Below are 17,526 nucleotides of genomic sequence, written 5' to 3'. Positions count from 1 at the left end.
AAGTGGGCAGACACAAACCAGTGACTGCAATACAGGACCAAGTGCAGACTCATTGTGATACCATCACAAAATGGAACGTCCAGTGCTGTGTTAGGCTAGGAAGAGAGGTAGTTAAAAGAGCAAGCAGTGTGAGCCGGGAGGACACAGGGCCCTGGTGTATCTCCATGGGTGTAAGTCCATGCTGTAGCTTGCTTGGCGCTTCTCATCTCATTTGGGGAACCATTTTCATCTGAGTACAGATAGCTCTTTTCTAGGGCCAACCAAGTGTCCTGTCAGTGCCATTGCCCACACCCAGCCTCTTTGCTTCTGTGGATGGAGGATGTGCCAGAGGAGAGAAGGGCTGTGTCCCCTGCCTGTGCCTTGCTGAAAATGTTTCCGTGAAGGCTGGTCTGGGATTCGAGAGTAAACTAGAGCACTTCAGGTGCCTGGTGCTCAGCTGTCAAGGCTATTCACGTGTGTAGACGGGTGCTTATATGATTAAAGATAGCATCCTAGAAATTCTGTACACACTTTAACTGTTCCAATGAAGAACTTAGAGACCCCTGAGAACACAGCTGAGGAGCCCTGGGGCTTTTCAGCTGCCAGTTTAAGGAATTCTGCCTTATCATAGTGCCAGATGCACAAGTAGGGGGAATAGTAGACAGCCAAGGCACAGTGAATACTTTTTCTTTTTTGCTGATCTTTTTCCCATCCATTGGTTTTCTTGTCCCATTTTTGTCATTTTTCTGATGCATGTCTGTATCTCTTCCTTTAATAACTGCCTGTTGTGGGGCAGGCACACAGACTTTTTTAATCATGCAACAGCTTCAATAGGTAGGTCGTCTTGTCCCCATTGGAAAAGCTAGGTTTTAGAGAAGTGAACAAATCTGATCAAATATTGAGGTTTTAACTGTTGAATCACGATTTCAGTTCTGTGTAGTTCTGGGCCCGAGTCCTTGTCCCTCCATCCCGTCCACTTCTGTCATAAAATGACCTTTCAGCTGAACCATTGAGGCCAGGAGAAGGTGAGACTGTCCCTAGCCTTTCAGTGCATGTCTTTCCTCACTGAGTTTCCCAGCCCCCAGTGACCTTGTGCCCCCTTCTCCACCCTGCTCAAGGGCAGGCTGTGGGAGACGCCAGCCACTCCGTTTGCCCCTGTAAAGCAGCGGGAGGTGCCAGAGAGAGGGATGCCGCCGTTTTCAAGCTCTGCTCACATCAGGGCCAAGCAGGGTGTCCACTGGGTCGTTTTCAGTTGTGTCCTCAAGTTAGGTTGGTGGGAGAACTCTTCTGTAGCCTCAGCCCCCATGAAACACCAAGAGTAAGATGAGCTTATGGCTGCATTTTCCTTCTCCTCCCCTCCCGCGCCTCCTCACCCGTGGCTTCTGGACCTCCGGGCCTTTATCTCGTACATTCTCACCTGTGTCTGCCTTACCTTGGCAGCGGTTTGCTCCCTTCTCCACACTCGTTTGTTTCTAATCTCTGCCTCCTCCCCCGTTTTTCTTCCTCGCTCCCACTAGGATCTGTTGCAGGTACTGGCTCTATGAATTCTTTTACCCTCCCCCCATCTTTTTCCCTTTCTGTCTTGCCTCTCTCTCCCCCAGCGGCCCAGATTCTGGGTATCTCCTGTGTGTGTCTCCTCTCCAGCTCCCTCTCCCCACATACCTGTCCATGACTTCCCTGCTGCGTCCTGGCCCCTCCTGATAGAGTGCTTCTCTCTCTGTCCCTCTCCCTTCTTCCTGCTCAGGGCCTCCCCTGTATGACTCGGGCACTGCAATGCTTCCAACGGCCTAGCAGTCAGGGACAGGAGCCTCTGGGGTAGAGACTTGGATGGCTCTTCAAGGCTTTCCCAGGCCACCTCTCATTGCTGTTCCCTCGCTTCCTTCCTAGTTTGGTGCTGCTGGTCGTCCTTAACATGATGCTCTTCTACAAGCTCTGGATGTTGGAATACACCACCCAGACCCTCACTGCCTGGCAGGGTCTGAGGCTCCAAGAAAGGTAATCTTGGCTTCTTGCCCTTGTTCTACTTGCACCCCCATTCTGTGCTCTGGCTCCCTCCTCCAAGCCCCCTCGAGGTCGCTCTACCACCCTTGCCCAGGGAATGGCCCTTTGGGATGAGCCGATTGATGAGCTCTGGGGGAGCTTACACTATGGTTTCAGTCCATTTCTGATTTGGCACACAGGGAGCCAGGAGCAGGGAGAAGAGGGCTCAGCGCTCTGATGTGACTCTCTGTCCTTTAGGGGTCTGGGAGCACAGGACAGTCCACCGAGCATAACTCCAGCTGCTAGGGTGCCCCTTCTTCTGCCCCACAGGTTACCTCAGTCCCAGACAGAATGGGCCCAGCTCTTAGAGTCCCAACAAAAGTACCACGATACTGAGCTCCAGAAGTGGAGGGAAATCATCAAGTCCTCAGTGATGCTGCTTGACCAGGTGAGCTGCCTTCTTGTTCTCCTCACTCCCATCTTCTGGAGAAGGAACATTGTCCCTTGGGTTCTTCATCACCCCCTCAAGCCCTCATTCTTCTCCCAGACCACTCATTGTTCTAACTGTAAAGCTAGTTTTGAATGGATTTTTACAAATGTGTGCATTTCTAAAATCAGGTCAATGAAATAACTTGATTTACAGAAGGAAAGCTATAGGTAAGATGAAAGGAAGAATTTTTTTCAGTCTTTTTTTTTTTAAATACAAAGCTCATTTGGTAGGCATTTAAAGAGAGTGCCGCCTTTTTACAAAGTTAAGTCTTCCAAGAGGGCATGCTTTCTAATTCCTTTTGATATATGCCATCCTGCCCCCGCCCCTGTACAGCACATACATACATACATCCCATCACACTCACAAATCCAGTTGTGTGGCTGTTTCTCAAAGACACTGCAGAGACAGTCTAGGAAGCTGACTATACTATTGTTGGTGTAATGTGCTGTGGAGTTGCCTGCACCTCATAGTGGCCCTACATACAACAGCTCTGAGGCCTGCCCTGTTCTGAACCAGACTCACTGACTCCAACACACCTACCTCCATTGCCCGAGTTACTGTATCAATCCATCTTATCCAGGGTCTTCCTTTCCTGTGCTGTTCCTCCACCCTTCCAAGCATGATATCCATCTCCAAGGATTGGTCTCTCCTGGCCATGTGCCCAAAATATGTGAGACAGAGCTTCAGAATCCTAGCCTCCAAGGAGAAACTTGGTTTTACCCTCTCCAAGACAGACCTAATTGTTTTCTTGGCGGTCCATGGTCTGTTCAGTGCTCTTCTCCAGCACCACAACTCAAAACCATCAATTCTTTTTTATCATCTTTAGTCACTGTCCAGCTTTCTGATGCATAGCAAGTAATTATGAAGACAGTGGCCTGAGACTGCCTGTTTTTTAGCACTCTGGAGAGGTCCCTGACAGCATATTTTCCTAATGCAATTTGTCTTTTGATTTCCTGACTACTGGTGCCAAGAGTGTTGATTGTGGAGCTGAACAAGCTAACTTCATCTTTGTAGTGGACCAGATCTAGCTACTTAAGAACATTCTTCTAGGGCAAAATCAATAGTTAACTGTTTTCTTCTTGGTCAGAGGGTTCCCATATCCCCTGGAAGAACTGAACATCTTAGGAGACCTATGCTATTTGGTTACTGAGATATCAAGAGTCTGTCTTTGCGACATGGGAGAATTAGAAAGATAAGGAGGTGAATTTCTCATCTTATATTAAATTTTTATTTTTCAAGTCACATATTTTTGATGTCTTGCAATCAACCTCACTTCAAGTTGAATCTCCGCCTTCCTACTCATTTGTTTTGTGACCATGAGCAAAAGACTTAATGAGCTTCCAGTAATTTTTACCTCATGAGAGTGCTATGAGGACTTATATCACTCGTTGATATTAAAATTTTATTTTTCTTTCTTAATTTGGATATTAGATCTAAAATTAGGAGAAAGAGTCAATACAGCCATTGGAGTCCATTTTGATATGTTTAGAATATTTTGTTTAGCTTTGTAGGCATTTTTAAGAACGCCTTTCTTAAACCCACATAATGAGCAGTTTGGAAACTGTAACGTATCAAGCTGTCACAGAATTGAAGAAGTGAAGATCAAGGAAATGGATTGGATGGAGGGTCAGGATAGTCTAGAAGTCCAACAGATATAAGAATTAGACTTACTGTACAACTCCATTAAACTAAACTAGAGCTCAAGGCTAGAAGTTAGAGGCATTTGAGTTATTTAATCATCAGAACACATATTGCATATGATTCCAGTTTTCCAGCAATAGGATGAGCTACTTTGGAGAGCTGAAGTTCCATCACTGAAAACAATCAAGGGTTGACTAGAGGATTTTAGATAAAGAACTTACTAATCAAATGGGTGGACAGTTGAACTGGATGACCCAGAGGTTTCTGACGACTCCAGAATTCCATTTCAGAGTAAGTCCCCTCAAGTTGGAGCTCGGCTGCCTGATGTAGAACATGGAAATCTACCCCTGAAGTGCTTACGCATGCAGATCAAAGACTTCAGTATGGACTATACCTCCACATAAAGAGAATGAAAACTCTCCACAAACGGACCAATAACCAGTGTCACCGTTAAATGAAGGAAAGATTGAAGTGATCAGAGATTTTATTTTACTTTGAGTCCACAATAAATTCCCATGAAAGCCATAGTCAGGAAATCAAGCTACGTATTGTATGGGGCAAATCTGCCATGAAGAGATCTTTTTAAATTTTTTTATATAGATTTACTTACAAAGTTTATATACATTGTGTTTTATACAATCATTATGTTTTATAAAATTTATCATCATTGAACTGTGTCCCTGTCTCTCCAGATCCCCGTCAGATCTTTCCCGTTTTTGTTATCCACCCCTCCCCAGCCCACAAGATCTCAGATACCACTCTAAGTATTGGGTTTCAACTGACCTAAGTCATACTGTCTTCAGTAACCTCATATGTGTGTGAAAGTGAGACAGTGAATAAGGATCAAAGAACTGATGCCTTTGAAGTATGGTGTTGGTAAGAGTTTTGAACTTCTATGATCTGGTTTCAAGAAGAACAAACCAATCTGTCTTGGAAGAGAGACATCTAGAATGCTCCTTAGAAGTAAGAATGGGGAATGACTTCTTACATGCTTAGGGCATGTTTGTCAGGTGAGATCAGTCCCTAGAGGAGAATGTCAGGTTTGCTAAAGTGAAGGGCAGTGGGGGTGGGGGTGGGGCAGGGAAGACCCTCAATGAGATAGATTGACATAGTGGCTACAACACTGAGCCCAAACATAACCATTGTGAGGATGGCACAGTGGACCAGACAGTGTTGCATTCTGTTGTTATAAAGTCAGAAATAATGCTAAAGCACCTAACAACAGACTCGACTCTACAAATGTTTTGTTTCATACTTTCCAAAAGTAATTAAAAAAAAAGCGACAATAATGGATCCCTCTTTCCTACTGAGCAAAGAATATAAAAGAAACTGGGAGAAAAAATGTGGTAGGTTAGGCAAGGGACCAGAGTTTTCAAAATCCATAACCATTTACTTGTGTTATCTCCTTGTCTTTAGTGTTATAACAGAGCTGCTTACTTAGAGACATTATTTAAATGTGTTGTGCTGCAATGGCCATGTCAGGATTCTATGACGGTAACTATCCTGTGTTGATTGCAACCTGTGACCTAAAACATGTAGATGTGTCCATTTCTTACAGGATATTAATTAATTCAGACATGAGTACCTACTCAGCTTGATACCTCTGAATGTGTAAGGAAAGAATAAAACAGTTCTACTTCCCACAGACATGAAAGAGACTCTTTGAAATTGGTCCCAGTCAATAACCATGTGTGTATTTGATAGGCTGGGATAGAAAAATGTGGTTTTGAGCCAGAGAAAGTGTTGATTTATTCAGCATCTTAATATATGGGTGACAGTGGAATAGAGAAGAGAGAAAAGAATCCCCAGGGTAGAATAAAAACAATGTAGCAAAATGCACAAAGAGGAGTATAGAATATTCAGAATCAGTGGAGAAAACAAGTTGGCCTGACAGTGTTTCTTTTTGGAATCAAGAAGGTCAAATAAATTGGCAGTTTAATGTGACTCCCTCACAAGACTGAAGTGCGTCTTCAAGAGAGTCCTTAACCCAAAATGAGTAATGCTTTCTGGCAGTCTGTGGAGCACTCAGTACTCTTCTCCAACACAAGTCAGTGTTGGGGGAAGTGCAACCAAAGTGCTCCTTCAAAGAAAGGATACTGAAACATCAGCTCACATGTTCTGGGCATGTTGTCAGGAAAGGCCAGTTCTTGGAAAAAAGACATCATGCCATGCCACCACCGTCAAGGTGGTGGGTCGGAGAAAGAGCAGGTGACCCTCAACAAGAAGGCTGGACGTAGTGACTAATAGTGGACTGGAGCATATCAGAGGTGATGAGGATAGGTAAGGATAGGGCAAGGTTCAGAGCTTCTGTTCTTAGGGTCACAGTGAGTCATAGTCAGCTGGGTGGTACCCAACAACTCAATAAAGCTTCGAAAGAGCCTTTCCATATCGCAGGTCACAAATGATTGAGACCCACGGAGCTTTGCCTTCAGGGTTGTCAGTATAAGCTGGCCTGCCCCTGGTCTACCTGAGATAGTGCCCCTCAGAGCCCCTGTTTTAGGAGCCCAGCGTCTCGTGGCCCCAGCTTGGTTGGAGACTTGCCACCATTGGCCCTCTGCTGCTGGACAGGGAGGCTTACTGCGGGAACAAACTCTGTATTTGAGGTGAGGTTCTTCTCTCTTCCAGATGAAAGACTCACTCATCAATCTTCAGAATGGCATCAGGTCCCGGGACTACACGTCAGAAAGTGAAGAGAAGAGGAACCGCTATCACTGACAAGGCAGGAACAGGGGTGGATGCAAGAGGCCTGTGCAATACATGTACATAGACCATATAAATATATATATATATAAATATATATATATAGAATATAAATATATATATATTATATACAGATTTTAAAAAGAGATAATGCCTATGTACCAGGGAGAATGAGCAGGACCGCCTCCTGGACTGGCCGGAGAAAATGCTTTCCTTTGCTGGAGGAGCTGAGGAGGTCAGGGACCAGCTCTTAGCATTGACCTTCCCTGGACCTCCTCCTTCCCTCCCAAGCCCTCTCCCTTTCCCTTGCCAGCCACTCTTGGCTCTTAGAAGGGAAACGTCATTGAGCCAAAGTTATGTCTGTGAAGAGCCTGGGGTCTTGAAAAGAAATCTCAAGGGGGCATTTGCTAAGGTGCTTCATTCTCTAATCCTCTTTTGATTTGTCTCCAAAATCAAAGCTCATTTTCTCCCCCTGCCCCAAGCTTCCCCCAGGCATTCTCTCCTGAACAAGGAAGCATCAAGGGCAGACGCCCAGTGTGAACCCTCCCACAAGTGGCCACCCGCGCTTTGTGGGCCACGCACTAGGAGTTGAGTGGAGAGAATTGTCTGGGAAACTAGGCAAGCTGCTCTGTGGGCCTGGACTTGAGTCCGCAGGCTCCTCGGGACCTGTGTTTTGAAGGGTGTTCTCTTTGGCTATCCCTTGCATCTTTCTCTATCTTGTAGGGTTTGGACCCAATAAGGGCTGGGAGTGTCTTACTTCCCACCCCCGTTCTCTCTGGTCTTTGCCCAGGCTGGTTCTGGGTGAAGTGTCACTTTTTAGTGCCTAAAGTCCTATTGTTTCTCTGTGCCCTAAGAGCACACTGTTTCTTAGCCAGGGCGGAGCTCTTTTGATCTTGTTAAACCTCTTTTAGTGGTTATAAGCAAGTCAGGCAGCTCTAATTCCTTCACGTTGAGCACTCACTTTGATTGCCAGGATGAGTCAGGGAGTCTCTTTAGGATTTGAGAGAGTGAATGTCCTGGCAAAGCATGTGGGCTGAAGGGCCTCACACAGCGCCCTGTGTGAACTTCCTGACAGTGAGCACCAGTATCCCCAAGCCACGCAGTTGGTTGCCAGCATTGTTTACTCTCAGTTAAGATCAACTTTAGTCAAGAAAGATCTTTGACATTGGAGGGAGTGGATTTGGCAAAGACATACATCTTAGTAAGAGAAGCCAGATGGCGTCTGCCCCAGGGACCCGTTCCAAATCCCCAGTGCTGAAGCTTGGGTTTGGGGGGTTTGACAGGAGAAGCCTTGTTTGGTCTCTGGCCCAGAAAGAAGTGAGATCATTAAGGAGTAGAAAGAAATTTGGTTTGGCACTTGAGTCCTGCATGGTGTTTCAGGGCTAATCTGATCTCCCAGAGCCCTTCTGACATAATCCTTCCTCCCTGATTACCAGTTCTCCCTATCTTGGTGAGAGGGGTCTTGCCAGCCCTAGGCAGAGGAGAGTCTCAGGGAGCAAAACTCAGAGGCAATTTGATGAGAACTCTCCAAGCTTGTGTGCTCAGGTCGCCTTTATGCAAGGAGCAGAACGAAGGTCCCCCAACATCAGCACGAGGGAGGGAAGGCTTGTCACCTGAAATTCCAAGTTCTTCCCTTCGAGGGGCCCCATCACACCACTTTGACAATTAACCAATGTTTTTTACATTTTCATCTCCAGGGGCCTCTAGTGGTATAGTGTGTAGCGTGTTAGACTTCTAACCTGAAAGCTGCCCCTGTCTGGTGGTTTGAATGCCCTAAGCAGCTCTGCAGGAGAAAGTTGAGCAGTCTTTTCTCATGCAATTTACAGCCTTGGGCACCTGCTGATAGGTCAGTTCTGAGTTGGTTCTGACTCGATGGCAATGAGAGTTGAGTTTTTAATGTATAAGAATATGGCCTTTGTATTGCGAAGGATAAGAGGACAGCGAGGCATGTGGCTAAAACCTTATCCTGGAATTAGGTTGAGAAGATTCCAGGTGCCAGCTAGAATTGATAGTGCAGTCCTTCTCAGGGGAATGGTACCTGTGCCCACAGGGCAGTCTGTTCTTGTCTGGGGCTTGAGTGAGGGACCTTGGTGAGGGTGAAGGCCCATGGGCCTAAAGCCAGTGTTACTCCCAGAAATTTTGGAAATAAAAAAAACAAGAAGCTCTCATTTATTTCATTCCTAATCATTTACCTAAATGATCACATTCTACAAGCAGCATACTGGAGCTTTGGGGGCGACCTGGAGGCGGTCCGATTCTGGGAGGGGAGCGATGAGAGTAGACCTAACTGCAGAGGGCTGTGCTGCTCTTGCTTTCACTCTCAGGGTCCTGCAGGGGAGGTGCTGGTCTGGTGACTGGGTGGAGGTTTCAGCACGTCAGGGAACCCTCATGCTTTCCGGTAAATTGAACCCAGGAGAGAATGATCTTAACCTGCCTTGTTTCTAACAATCAGGGATTGCCGTGGGTATTCATTGTTCTAATAATTACATCCAAGGCAGAGGAAGGCTTACAACTCTTCTCACTCAAACTAACGTGTGAAAAAGAAGCGAGCTCACTCTTGCAGGGACATCAGGGAGTAAAACAAATAATGTGTTAACTTATGGTCAGTGACCCAGGCTAGTGGCTGCCTGCAGGGAAGCATAAAAACCACTACTTCTTGTGTTATTTCTTCCAGCCAGAGCTTTTCTTGTTGGTAGTGTTCAGGTATGAGTTCTCTAGTCCTCCTGGCAGGTTTCACTTGCTGAAACTTGTGAGCACTTGTATTCTCCATGAAAGAACGTGTACCTGGTTACTAACTAGGTGCAGAACAGATACAGGGCTGGACCCTCCGCTCCAGTTCTATGGAGGAGCTAATCAGATTGGCCCAAGAGGTGGTGGTCATATCTGCAACTCTCTTCCCTCCGCCCACCCCCCACCCACCAGGATTTTGGGATAGATAGCTCCTGGGCAGTTACAGGTTACAGTCAGCAACTTAAACTTGTGTAGGAACACTGGGCTGAGCCAGAGGACCTGGGCTTGAGTCCTGGCTTGCTCTGTGACCTTGGATAAGTCACACCGCCTTGCTGATGAACTTCAGTGCCCTCATCTGGAGCAGAGAGAGTTTAGGTTAGATTATTTCCGAGGTAGACTGCAGCTTGGATATTGTCGGGTATTTCGGCCTGAGGCTGGCAAGATTGGGCTTTCTCAGACTTGGAAAGGACTCTGCCAGGAGAGAACAAGACTTTTGTGTGAGAGCCTTCCTGTATTAGTGCTAGGGAAGCGTCCGGATTCCCCGGAAACCCAGGTTATATAAATGTTCTTTATGGGCTGTGAAGGCTAAGGAAGCCATTGAGAAAGAGAACCTTGTATAAAACAAGGACTTTGTGTCTTCTTCTGGTCAACTCTTGGTTTAAGGGACGGTCTTTTGGGCTTTGTCTAAGTTAGAAAGAGGATAATGGCAAGAAGAGCATCACCTTTGATTCTACCTATCTTCCCTCCTCAGACTACAGTCTTTCGTCTGTCCTTCCTCTGTTGTAGGTGAAACAGCAGAAAGAAACCATTTTCAACTCTAGCATGACTCTTTTAGTTCTCCACCAAAATCTTGCCAGCGTTTGGATAAAGTGGGAAGTGTTTGCTAAACTTTTCAGGTTGCCTTAGAGCACACTAAGAGAACCTGGGATCTGAAGAAGGCTGGGCCAAGAGACCTAAAGAGGAAGGAAGGTTTTGTTAGGAGTGGATGACCCGCATGCCCCTCCCCACCTAGCCTTCCTCAGTGCTCATCACACCCTGCAGGGCACCACCTCTAGGGGGAGATCCTGGGGAAACGACTAGAGGAAGAATCTTTCTGGACTGTTGGTGATCCCAGGAGGGTCCTTTCTATGCCATGCTGTGCCATGCCGCTTCTTTAACCCTGCCGGGCAGCCAAAACCAGTCTTCCCCACTGGAAGAGGCAGCACGCTTCTCTGGAGTCCTCTGTGGTAGGGCCATGGTCTCCCTCCCTACACCCCCAACCCACAGGCCCTTTCCATCCTCTTAAGAAAAACTTGAGAACTTGCATTTCTGACCCTTATGCTCCCATCCCTTGTCACTAGGCTGTGGGACAATCATCACTTTCACCCACGACATCCTCACCCCTCCGCCCAGAACCCCCAGCAGGCTGGCACCGCCCCCTTCCACTTCTCTGTTTCCTTCCAGAAGATGCATCTGTGGGTCTGAGAGGAGCATTTTTCTGGAAGGTCATCCTTTAATGCCCCTGCCTTCCCAGTATGGAGGCAGGAATTTGCACATGGTGTAGAGAGAGCTCCTCTTTTCTCCTCTCTGCCCAGCCTTGTTACCTCACTCCTGCTCCGGCCATGGCTGTGATGGGACCAGCCATCTCCGCATTACGGTGTTCTGACAGCTCAGGGGTATTGGGCATTGCGTTCTGTCATGACTCGAGGTCCTCAGCAGGCCTGGGAGCCCGGATGGAGCCTTGGCTGCTGGTGAGAAGCACCTTGCCTGCCAAGAGGAGCTGATGCCAGATGATCTCCCCCATCATGTGAAGACCTAAAGAACATTGTCATCTCTGCCCTTTGGCCCTACTTGCTTCTCTCAACACAATGTGACACTTTGCAGAAGCAAAATGGTGGCCTCTTCTCCAGGCAAAACAGCTGGCTCTGTCTGGGGAGTGGGCCTCGGGTGCCACATGCTGAGCTTGCATAGTATATGCAGCCATTTTTGCCAACTGATAGTGTGTGATGCCCCACATACCCTTATCCTGCACTCTGGAGCCAGACACTCTCTGCATGGACCAGACCATCTTCCCCAACCCACGGTGCTTTCCCCCCCTCCTCGACCTAAACTCCAAGATGGAGAGGGATGGCTCAGGGGGCCACAGTGGCCCCTGGATGATCCTGACATGGGTGGAGTGGGGTGAGGCAGAGGGAACAGCCCGCAACACTTGCACTGGGCCATATGAGGGGAAGAACACGGGTTACTGCAGTCGAGTTGTCTGGCCATCTGTATTGGAATCTGTAACTGTACTTTGCCTGGCGCTGTGCGCAAGGTCTGAAAATTTACTGCTAGTACCTAGAAACATAAAGACTCCTCAGCCAAATCTTAATGTAAAGTAGCTAGAGCCATGGAAGTACAGTATGAATTAAAAGAAAAAAGTATTGAACTACAAATAATCACTGGTGTGTGTGTTTATTGTTTAATTACCATTCGTCACCTTAAATGCTGATCTTCCTATAATGTGGTCTCAGCAAGTTCTAAAGTGTGTGTGTGTGTGTGAGAGAGAGAGAGAGAGTCAGTCATGCATATACTCAAAAATATTCTGCCAGGATCTAGCTCCATCTTTGCAGGAAAGGAGATCTATTAAAGTGGAATTAGTGTGAAGTTTTAAAGTCAGCCCTGAGTACAAATTAGCCATCACAAAAAGCTTCTAAGTCTGAGAGTTAATAGAAGAGAGAGACAGTATGTATGTGTGTGTGCGCGCGTGCGCGCGCGTGATACTACACTAAGAAACTCTACATTCATCTCGTTACTAATCGGTACTACCATGGAAGAACCCTGGTGGTGTAGTGTATCATGTGTTGGGCTTCTGACAGAAACATAGGTGGTTGGAATCCACCAGCCATCAGTCCTTGGGAGAAAGGTGTCAGACAACTGCATAAAGGTTTACCGCCCCAGAAACCAAAAGGGGTCACTATGAGTTGGAACCACTGACAGCAGTGAATTTGATTTTGGTTTATCATTATGGGATCCTTGGCTGGTGCAAACTTTTAAGCAACCATCCACTAAAAGGTGGGCATTTAAAGTCTACCCACAGGTGTCCCAGAAGAAAGGCCTAGCAGTTTGCTTCTAAAAGATCAGCTGTGCATTATAGTTCCACTCTGACATACATGGGGTCACTTCACTATAAGGCAGAATCGTTTCAATGACAGCCATTTTTTGTTTGTTTTTAATTGCTGTTACCAGAGATTGTAGTGAGATATGAATCCAGACGACAATTTCTTGTTAAGTTTTTCCCTTTTGAGACCTGGGGAGACAGCTTTCCGTTACTGCCTGTCTGTTCCCTAAATTGGTAGAGCTGGGAACTAATTTGACTCCTCCCTTCAGGAGGTTTTTCTTGTAGTTCATGCTTTGCCCCATGGTAATGGAACTTGCTTGAAGCCAGGCAGATGAGTAGTTGTTGTTATGTGCTTTTTGAGTTGCCTGTGACTCATAACAAACTATGCACAATAGCTCCAAACCCTGCCCTGTCCTGAGCCAATCTCACTGCTTCCAACACATCTATCCCCATTATCCTAGTTACTGTGTCAATCCAACTCATCAAAGGTCTTCCACTTCTGCACTGTCCCTCCACCCTTCCAAGCATGATTTCCCTCCTGTCCAAAGTTTGTGAGATGGAGCTTCAAAATCCTTGCCTCCAAGGAACAACTTGGCTTCAACCTCTCCGGGACAGACCTGTTTGTTTTCTTGACAGCTCATAGTCTGTTCAGTGCTCTTCGCTAGCACCACAACTCAAAGGCATTGATTCTTCTTCTGTCAAACTTAGTCATTGTCCAGGTCTCTGATATGTAGCAAGTAATTCCATGGCCTGGAAAAGTGCACCTTAGACTCTAGACTGACATCATTGCTTTTCAGTACTCTGGAGAAGTTCCTGACAGTAGGTTTTCCCAATGCAATTAATCTTTTGATTTCCTGACGCTGGTGTTGATTGTGGAGCTGAGCAAGCTGAAATTTTAACGATCTCAATCTCCTCTCCATACACCATGGTGCTACCAGTTGGCCCAGTGGTAAGAATCTTTGTTTTATTAAATTTTTATTTTATATTGGGTTTACATACCAAATTAATATACATTGTGTTTCACACTTCATTCACACTGTGTTTCTTACAATCATTCCCATACATTGTGTGTTTTGTTTTGTTTTTTACATTGTGTTTTATAAAATTAATCACCATTGAACTATGCCCACCATTACCCTCTCTTTTCAGGCCTCTAAGGGTCTTTCCCATTTCCTTTACCCTCTCCCTCCACCCACCAAATTGGACAACCTTGTGATTTCCCCCACACACCCTCATCCCTTTGCTCCCACCCTTTCTCCCTTCTACTCTCACCCTTTACCCCTTGGGCTCCATACATGTTTTACTAGTTATCCTTCTATTTTTACAATAATAGTCTAACACAGTATTTGTCCTTATAAGACTGAATTAGTTCACTCAGCAAAATGCTTTCCAGTCTCTCCCAAGTGATGTATTATTTCTTCAAATTGTTGCTCCTAAATCCTGTGTAGTATTCCGTCATTTTAATGAACCACAATTTCTCAATCCATTCTATTTTTTTAGACGTTTGGGCTGTTTCCATGTTCTCACAATTGTGAATAACACTGCTATGAATATTGGTATACAAATCTCCATTTTGTCTCAATCCTGATTTCCTTGAGATATGGTCCTAGTAGTGGAATAGCTGGATGAGAATCTTTGTTTTCTTAATGCTGAGATTAAAACCATATTGAAGGCTACAGTTCTTGACCTTCTGCAGCAAGTGCTTTAGGTTCTGTGCAGTTTCATTGAGCAAGGTTGTGTCATCTGTTAACGTAGGTTGTTGAATCAGCCTCCAATCCTGATGCCACATTCCTTCTCATAAAACCAGCCTCCCAAATTACTTGTTCTGCATATAGATTAAAAAGATATGGAGAGGGGGAAAAAAGATATGGAGACAGGACACATCCCTTTCTTGATTTTGAACCATGCGGTGTTTCCGTGCTCTGTTCTGACAACTGCTTCCTGGTCCAAGTATAGGTTTCAAGGAGCATAGTCAGGTGTTCTAGGATTCCCATTCTTCTCAAGGTTAGCCACAGTTTGTTGTGATCCACACAGTCAAATGCCTGAGCATAGTCAATGAAGCACAGATAGACATTCCTCTGATACTCTGCTTTCAGCCAAGATCCACCTGATAGTGATTATGATGTCCCTAGTTTCACACCCTCTTCTCTGTTGATGTACTGTGCATTAGAAGAATATAGAATACAGGTGTCATTTGTTTGACCCTTGTGGCCTTTGCACTGGAGGACGGGATGTGTGTATCACACACTTAGCATATTTAATTAAGATTTTTTTTCACTGTCTACCAACTGTGGGTTCAGGAGTGATGCAAGCAGGGGTGATAAGAGGAAGTGAGGCTGAGACTTAAAAAGCCATAGAGAAGCCTCTTTTAATAGCTCAGAGAACCTTCAGGAAGGGCAGCTATGAGCTTGTGCCGATCTGGCATGCAACAACAACAGGAGGAGCGCCTGGTGGTAAGGACCTGCACCGCCAACACAAAGGCATGCAGTTTGAATCCACTTGCTGCACTTCGGGAGTAAGGTGCACAGTCCTATGCAATTTACTGCCTCTGAAAACCTGGAGATTCCGACTTCATGGCACACAATAGCAAGTGCTCATAGTAGTAGATGCATATAAGTAGAACAAAATCAGGGCTGACAGTTTTCAGAGATACTTTATTGGATGAACAGGGAATTTATTTAAAATCACTACATACAGGCATTGAGTTGTTGAGGTCTTGGTCAAGAACCATATTTCTAGAGTTTAGGAAAAAGATTTGCTATGGAAAATCTAGAAAAAGCAATATGAAGGTGATAATACGGGAAGAGTTCCACCCGTTGCAAGACTGGAGGAGTTTGTTGATTGTGTTTGATGGTGTTTTAACAAGCACACAGGCACTTGTCTTTCGTGCAACCCTCCCACTTGCACACATTGTCCCTCAAATGCAGCTCCTGCCAAACAATGCGTATGCGTGTGTGTGTGTGTGTGTGTGTGTGTGAGAGAGAGAGAGAGAGAGAGAGAATACAGTTTACCAGCTCTGATGTTTAGCTGGCCTGTGGTAGAAGTCAAGTCTGGTCTGTAAATACAGCCTTGTTTGGAAGTGCATACCTACTGAGAGCTGCTATAAAGGACAAGGAAAAAGGCTGAATTAGGCATGAGATGTCTTCATGTTAGAGTCTTTGCAATTGGGAAATGTTTGCACAATGATGTTTTACAAACCTAAAACCACAGGATACAGAGAGTGTCTAAGCTACTGCTTGATAGCAAATGGATGTAGAAAATGTTTCAGAATTGAGTGGATGACTGGACTAATAAACACACCACATACTAATGCAACACAGTTATAGCAACTAGATGAATTCATTAAAATGGGGGTTGGGTTTGTTATTGTGCCCCCACCCACATTTATAAATGGAGGCAAGAGGAAAGTTGTTTGTTTTTCTAAGTCAAACAGCTATCTTGCAATATCTTCTAGAATGTGTTCAGCTCTTGCTTCTTCCTGGAAAGATAAGCCAGGTGGGTTTACAGATTCAATGACCATGTAGTTTTCATTTTAATCAAGTAATTTTGGGACTTTTAGGAGTAGTGGAGGATTGTCCGGCTTATTCACTCACTTTACTACACATTTCCCACCATGTTCATTGTTTGAAAAATTCATTTCCCACTTATTCTAGTTTCCCATCTATAGAGAAGCTAGAAATTCAGAGAAGAAATAGTCTGGATGTTTTGGGAGGGATAACTAAAGGGTTAATGTTTTCAAGTTGACTGTGAAACCAACGGTTAGGGTTGGGGCAGGCAAGAACCTGGTATTTCCACACATGAGTGGGGGCTGTGATGCAGGTCTTGATTGACAATAAAGATCAGGAGGGCAGAGTGCTTACAGGGTCAGCTGAGTTCAGTAGTCAAGTTCATTGTCATCAAGCACTAGCAAAGGAAAGTTCAGGCCTAGGCCTTAAAGTCAATTGTTACGAGAATCTGTCATGGGGAATATCTAGCACCAAAACAGCAGATGGCATTTCTAAAGCGATATAGCCCTTGAAGACTTTTCTGAGCCCTTAAATAAGCAACCACATGCCAGATAGGACTTCCAGAGCAATACACATTTAGTTTGAGTCATTTGTAGGGATGTGGGGAGAAATTGGTGGTGAGTGAGGATTGGCAGTAGGCTGGTGATCACAGTCATGATCAAGTCTCCCAGGAAAGAGAGTAACTAACTCCACTTCAAGAGAAATAATGACGCATAAGCCAAGTAGGAGGGGAGAAGCAAAAGGGCTGGATTCTCAAAACATCCCTACCAAGAAGCCCAGTGGTAGAGGAGTGCTGCAGTGGATCGGGGTTAGGGAAGGTGGTGAGCATCTCAGGACAAGCAAGAGAGACAGTTAGATGGGAATTCAGGAAACCTCACTGCTCTTGAGCCTGTTTCCATTTACTGCAACCCTCCATCAGATTGCTGTACATCTTAGTGGGAAGAAACTGCCCATCTTTCTCCCTTGGAGCCCCTGGTGGATGTGAACAGTCAGAGCAGTGTAGCCTTTTGGTTTGCAGCGCAATCAGTGTTTCACAGGCTGCACCACCAAGGAAAACAAGGAACTGTGTTCTAAGAGGAAAGAGAATGGAGTCAGGGCCAGAAGACCAGGATTCCAGCTCTCCACATGCCAGCTCTGATCTTATGACTTGGCTTAAAGATGTTTCACCTCACGGAGCCTCAGTTGTTTGGTTTGTCACATGAATGTTAGTGATATCCATCTCAACTAATTGTGGAGAGGAGATAGGATAATTGACAGGAAAATTCTTTATTGACGGCTCTCCCTCGATCCTTACAGCCCTAGTGAAAGGATGAGCTGAGTTGAGAAGTTACGAGGAAGAATAGAGAAAATAAATTAGAAAGGATAAAGAAATGCAAGATACTATTCAGCTTCATTACAAATCATCCGGGGAGCATCAGATG

General features: G+C 45.5%; 1 protein-coding gene across 2 annotated transcripts in view; it reads left to right on the top strand.

Moving 5' to 3' along the window:
• Window positions 1–7,939, top strand: part of GRAMD1B (GRAM domain containing 1B) — a 118,857-nt gene extending 110,918 nt beyond the window's left edge. For both annotated transcript variants that reach the window (XM_006895601.1, XM_006895602.1), the window contains 4 exons: window positions 1,497–1,508; window positions 1,867–1,974; window positions 2,290–2,407; window positions 6,716–7,939. In XM_006895601.1, the coding sequence (XP_006895663.1) occupies window positions 1,497–1,508; window positions 1,867–1,974; window positions 2,290–2,407; window positions 6,716–6,805 (328 nt within the window). In that variant the 3' untranslated portion in view covers window positions 6,806–7,939. The remainder of the gene's footprint in view (window positions 1–1,496; window positions 1,509–1,866; window positions 1,975–2,289; window positions 2,408–6,715) is intronic.
• Window positions 7,940–17,526: the final 9,587 nt, after the last annotated feature.

Source organism: Elephantulus edwardii, unplaced genomic scaffold (genome assembly GCF_000299155.1).
Source record: "Elephantulus edwardii isolate Elephantulus edwardi_28Jun2011 unplaced genomic scaffold, EleEdw1.0 scaffold00171, whole genome shotgun sequence".
Taxonomy (NCBI): domain Eukaryota; kingdom Metazoa; phylum Chordata; class Mammalia; order Macroscelidea; family Macroscelididae; genus Elephantulus; species Elephantulus edwardii.
Note: the sequence above shows the minus strand (reverse complement) of the source record. Positions and strands in the feature narration are given on the sequence as shown.